The 6,241-nt window shown below is 38.8% G+C and overlaps 1 protein-coding gene across 1 annotated transcript; it reads right to left on the reverse strand.

Annotated features, from left to right (window-relative positions):
• Nucleotides 1-2,651: 2,651 nt before the first annotated feature.
• On the reverse strand, nucleotides 2,652-3,966 carry LOC110932556. Its single transcript, XM_022175884.1, has 3 exons — nucleotides 3,775-3,966; nucleotides 3,439-3,688; nucleotides 2,652-3,370 (listed from the first exon to the last, which is right to left on the reverse strand). Exons 1-3 carry the CDS (start codon nucleotides 3,964-3,966, stop codon nucleotides 2,652-2,654), a joined length of 1,161 nt encoding a protein of 386 aa, XP_022031576.1.
• Nucleotides 3,967-6,241: the final 2,275 nt, after the last annotated feature.

Here is a 6,241-nt window from a genome sequence, read left to right on the forward strand (position 1 = left end):
GTAATCAGTTTCTAATCAATATAAAAGGCAAATTAAAGTGAATTAAGCTGTTTTCCACATCTATTTCTTTGTTTCCGCCTCTGAAACAGATTAAAACTCCTCTGAACGACTCGTTTAGGTCACGAACCGATCCTACATTCCCGGTGGTTGGGAAACGGACAAACAACGCTACCTCCTTGAGTGGGGTACAAACCTACTTTTCTCCCCTTATGTAGGACGCTTAGTTAATTATTGTTTATATTAGATGCAACAAGCATACTAAACGACTATCTATCACAAGTCCCTACTTTACTATACCGATTAGTTGTCAGGGCCAGGCGAACGGGATATTAGTTAAATAGCGCTATTAAATAATTTAGAAACTCGAACTTTTGTTTGAACCATTCTACTATGCTTCTGCTACCTACTTAAACTGTTATTCGAATTTAAAAGCTTTTGGATTTTTAATTATGGTTTCCACTAACCTTTATGGTTGGTGAGCGCTACTATTATTACTGTTCAGTATGATTGATGGCTGGATCCTGGTCAGTTACACGCCTCGCGATAGTACTCCGCATGTGGATTTTTGAGGGTGTGACAGCCGCAACCACCCACTCCCTTCTTCCTTCAACCTGCAAGAACATATATGAACCCCCTTGCCAATGAACACCCCCCCCCCACCTGAATGACAGATCTGAACGCCCCCAATTGTTCGAGTTGAATGAAACTGAAACAAAGGATTGCCCAATCTTAATTCATCATAAAGGACGAAAAGTGTAATTTATTCTTTATTTATGATGTACTTTTTCGCCGGAGCCGCCATTTAATTTCGCCAGAGCCGCCATTTGATTTCACCGGAGCCGCCATTTGATTGCCAACATCTGATACTTACTATCTATCAATCTGGCAAGCTCTGTTGGAGATAATGGATGACAGTTTTTAGGAAAGTCTGTTGGAAAGCAACAGAGGTTTTTAACAGTTAATAGACAACAGTGGTTTGGTTATCAACATAATGGAATTCCTGTTGAATAAACCTATTGACTATTAGTTTATATCAATTTTGTAAGTCTGCACTAATTATTTTTTTACTCTATATCAATATGTGTTATGCATGGTTTTCTAAGAAACCACCCGTGTTTGCACACGGGTCTTACCGCTAGTACTAATAATAGTATAACAAAATATAAAAAAGTAGCAAAAGTATTATAAAATAAAATAACATAAAGAGTTAATTACTGTTTTCGTCCCTGAGGTTTGTCAAAATTAACGGTTTCAGTCCATTAGTTTAAAAATTGCGATTTCAGTCCATTAGTTTCATTTTCGTAACCATTTAAGTCCACTTTTCAAACGGCGTTTGTTTTATGCAGTTAATGGAAGCACGTGCTTGTCACGTGATGGGCAATTTGGTCATTTCCATTCCAATTCTCACAAACCCAGTTGTATTAAACACCACCTACCCCTTATTCATCCAAACCCTGACCCCCAATTCATCTCTTGACAAGAAATTCGAATCTATAATTCACCGATTGAGCATGCCAAAAATCCAATCAGTAATCTGTCCATGTGGGGCTAGCACTGAGATTTGCACATCATGGACAGATTCAAACCCAGGCAGGCGATTTCAACGTTGTACAAGAATTGTAAGTGTTTGCTAGTACCCAATTGTGGTTTTGTATAAGATTGAACTTTTTAACTCCCATTTTGAAGTCAAAACTTCTTGTTGCAGGTAGGCAATTGTGGTTTTGTTTGCTGGGTTGATCCCCCAATGTGTGACAGATCCAGATCGATCATTCCAGGGCTGCTGAGATCGATTAACAACCATGAAGTTGTGGCAAGAAGAAATGCAATAAAAATTCGAAGGCTGAAAGTTATAATTTTTGCTAGTTGGTTTTTCTTTGTCTTTTATTTTGTAGCTAAATGAAGAAACCCTAGTTTCATTAGTTGACTCTTGTAATGCTGATAACTTTATTGCAATGAATCAAAGTGTTAACTGTTGTAATGAATGCACTAATATTGGTGAAGAAACCCTAGTTTCATTAGTTGACTCTTGTAATGCTGAAGAAACCCTAGTTTCATTAGTTGGTTTTTCTTTGTCTTTTATTTTGTAGCTAAATGAAGAAACCGTAGTTTCATTTCGACCAAATGCAAGACGACCAAACGATATTTTACAGTTCGGCCAAATGCAAGATGACCAAACGATATTACACTTCGACCAAATGCAAGACGACCATACGATATTTAGTTTTGAAGTGTACAATGACCGAGTGTAAGGAGACCAAACGATAGTTTACATTTCGATCAAATGCAAGACGACCAAACAATAGTTTACATTTCGATCAAATGCAAGACGACCAAACGATATTTTACATTTCGAACGAATGCAAGACGACCAAACAAACAAACAAACAGTAACAGTTTTATCAATTTGCTGCTGCAGAAACTGTATACACAAACAAACTGTATACACAAACAAACAGTAATAGTTTGACCAATTTAACCACAAACAATAGCATAACAGTAACATTTCATAAACAAGTACTCTTTCATAAACTAAACAACCAAAAGAAACTTCAAGCATCCAGTGTTCAAAGACACATCAAAAGACATATAAAGTAGTTCATATTACAATTCCAAAATACTTAATAAGTTCAAAAGACAAGATCAACAGCAAATCAAAGCTGTGGTTGTGGCACCACCTCCTTGCAGGACCTTCGGTTGTGACCCTTGGCATTGCACTTGTTACAGGTGACAGTGTTTCCCCTCTGGCTCATCTTACCATGTTTCACTGGCACAATCTCCTCATTAGCACTTTTCTTTCTCTTTTTGGAAGGCCTTCCAATCTGTGAGTGATGCTTAGGAGGTATCATAGTTGTTGGAACTTGTGATGGTGTCCAAAGATTTACCCCATTGATTGGGTTGATTGTATTCTTATAAACCTTCTTCCAAGTGTCCATCCAGTATACCTCTGAAACCCAAGTCTCTGGAGGGCCTGGATTCATGCCATATTGAGCCATTGTCCAGTTAACTACCACAGCATGCTTACATGGCATGCCTATCAATTCCCACCTCCTGCAAGAACAAACCCTAGCATCTACATCAACTACACACTGGTCTTGACCACCTCTCTCTCTGACTCGGTATTTGCTGGTCCCATTCCACATAACTGAGTAATTTGAAGCTTCACTTTTGATCTGTTCAAAGATGATGCTAGCTTTGGGGGTCAAGTGACCTTCTGCCTTTGCAATCTGCTTGAGCACCACTACAATTCTCTTCATACAATACTCCATAATGTACTCCAGACAGGTTATAATTGGCTTGTACCTTCCACCAATTAGCTGTCTATTGAACACCTCACATAGGTTGTTCAATAGCACATCACTTGTTGCTAATCCTACACAATGTATCTGTTAGAATGTTGAAATATAAACAAAAATAATTGAAGGATTAATACAATCATACCACTGAAGAATGCTCTAGACCAATGTTTTGGGTTGATTTCTTTCAACCAATCATGTAAAGCAGGATTTGTGATCCTAACCATTTTCATGTTACCCTCAAACTCTGGAATTGTTGTTGAGGACGCACATTCCCATAGCAGATTCTTGTACAAGTCTCCCTTCCACTTAGCCTTCATATTTTCATGGATGTGTCTTACGCAGAATCTGTGTTCAGCCATAGGGTATACTTTCTTTAATGCAGGTATAATCCCCTAGACATATCACATAAAAGTGCCTTATAATAAGTAACATAAGTAGTAAAATAATGCAATATGATAAGTAAAATGAGAAGTAGCACCTTCTGCCTATCACTTATAAAAGTGAAGTTTGAGTTGACTTCCAGATCTAAGTCTTCACCAAGGCACTTCAAGAACCAGGTCCATGAGGATGTGTTCTCAGACTCAACCAATGCATATGCCAAAGGATAAATGCCATTATTTGAATCAATACCAACTGAAGTCAGAATCTGTCCTGGATACGGGCCCTTCATGAAGCATCCATCCAACCCCAAGATCCTCCTGCCACATGCTTTAAAACCCTCTTTCAATGGCCCTAAACTGATGTAGATCCTTTTAAACTATCTGGTGGAACTGTTATGGTTGGGCTCTCTTTCAACTTCAATCTTCACAGATGTTCCAGGATTAGCTCTTACCAACTCACCACAGTAGTCCCTAAGCAATGCATATTGAGCTTTGTAGTCTCCTTCAATCCTTCTTGTTGCCATCTTCTTAGCCCTAAACACCTTCATCCGAGACACACTCACCTGATACTTGTGTTGGACCTGTTCTTGCAGTGCATTTAATGGAATGGTTGGATTTAGAGAGACTCCATCTTCAATTTCTTTGGATATATAAGATACCGTGCACAATTTAACTTCCCTAGTTTGAAGGCAGTTGTGAACATTATTAAATGTTTTCACCACCCAACAACATTGTTTACTGTGGTTGGAAACATGCAGAATAAAAGGACAAGTGGGGGTAGGTTTCTTTTTCCTGGGAATCTTTTTCTTAGGACCACCAGCCTTTGAACTACTACCCTTTGAACCACCAGCCTTTGAGCTACTACCCTTTGAACCACCTGCATTTGAACTACTACCCTTTGAACCACCTGCATTTGACCTACTACCCTTTGAACCACCAGCCGTTGAACTATTTCCCATTGAACCACCAGCATTTGAGCTACTACCCATTGAACCACCAGCCTTTGAACCACTTCCCATTGACCCACCAGCCTTTGAACTACTTCCTATCAATCCACCAGCATTTGATTCTCCTATATTGCTAGGATTTATACCACGACAAAGTACACGAAACCTGACTTTATCGTTCCTAACAATTTCAAGCTGCCTTTTACTATCAACTGCAAGCTTCTTCACAAGTTTCTTAATGTCATCTCTACATGAAAACTGTTGTCCAACATAAAATGGTTCCACAACAGGATCTTTGGCTAGCCTCTTCTTCTTCCTTAACTTTTTTAAAGCCCTTTTTATAGGTGGGTCGTTCTCCTCATCACTTAGGCTATCGAAGTCATCAAGTTCAAATGGACTCTCATCTTCACTAAGGTTTTCAATTGGTTCCTCCACCACATCAGTGTCTACTGCAGCTCTGAAGTCATCCATGTCAACTTCATCTTCATCTATGATATTTTTTAAGTCTACAATGAAATCAGAGTCTTCTGAGTCAGAATCTTCAGTATGTTGCTCCTCATCTTCTAAAGTATTTTGCTGTTGAACAGGATGATTATTAGCAGCATGATCATCTTCAGGTCTTCTAGCTGTAACCTCTTCCATGTCTACTTATGGGTCTTCAAAGATATTATCCTTGTCTGTAAATTCAGAAGAGTCTGAATCACTATGATCGGCACATGTTTCGTTAACAACAGTTGTGTCTTCACCAGTTTCATTGTTTGCACCAGTTTCATTGTTTGCACCAGTTTCATTACTCGGGTGATCAGCTGCATTGTTTGCACCGGTTTCAATACCCTGAGTAGCCTGGCTTAGCTGAGTAACCTGACTAACCTGAGAAAGCTGACTTTCATGTCCCCTCTTACCAGGAGACCAAACAGCATATAAAATATCTTCGAAGCTCCTTAGAATACCACTATCTACTGCTTCATTTTCATTGTTTTCCTCGTTCAAAACATCACCATTGTCTACTGTCTTTTGACCATGTTCTACATATATTTCCATCACCTTATGGTCCTCAACATATTTAAGCATACCCTCTGTATCAGCATCATTTCTTAAAGCAACTAAACCATTATCAAGATCCTTATCAGGTATCTTATAATACAGAAACAGTACATCATCATCATCATAACCTAGGGTTCCTAACATGGCATTCACCTGATTGTACCCAAACTCAAACGAATCCACCATGTCAATGTAGCTCACCTGACCCTTGATATAGCTTCTTCCAGGTGGTTTCGTAAAAACTCCCTTATGATTGAACATCATGCTGAACACTCCTGGATAACCCCCTATTTAATAGTCAATAAAACACAAAATTGGGTGATTTTCTTTTCTTTAACAACAATGCAGACAATAATCACACACAATACTCACTAAAAGATGCATTGAAAAACTAGCTAAGTTAGTAACTTACTGTATGCTGAATCTGGGTCAAAATCGTCTCCTGCCAAGCGTTCATTCCAAAGTTGAAATGCCCAATCCATTGTGAAAACGACCAACTCTTGTTACGAACCTCTTGTGGTTGATGATCTTGAATCGTCGATTATTGGATTGGGAAAAAAGGGGTGAAAAGGTT

The sequence above is a fragment of the Helianthus annuus genome, chromosome 1 (genome assembly GCF_002127325.2).
Source record: "Helianthus annuus cultivar XRQ/B chromosome 1, HanXRQr2.0-SUNRISE, whole genome shotgun sequence".
Taxonomy (NCBI): Eukaryota; Viridiplantae; Streptophyta; class Magnoliopsida; order Asterales; family Asteraceae; genus Helianthus; species Helianthus annuus.

Excerpts from the sequence above, each read along its gene's own strand:
- LOC110932556 (XM_022175884.1), bottom strand. The coding sequence starts at position 3,966 with ATGAAGGGCCCGTATCCAGGACAGATTCTGACTTCAGTTGGTATTGAT. Across the intron at positions 3,689-3,774 it reads TTATAAGTGATAGGCAGAAG|GGGATTATACCTGCATTAAA; the intron begins GTGCTACTTCTC and ends TGATATGTCTAG. Across the intron at positions 3,371-3,438 it reads GTCTAGAGCATTCTTCAGTG|GATTAGCAACAAGTGATGTG; the intron begins GTATGATTGTAT and ends TACATTGTGTAG.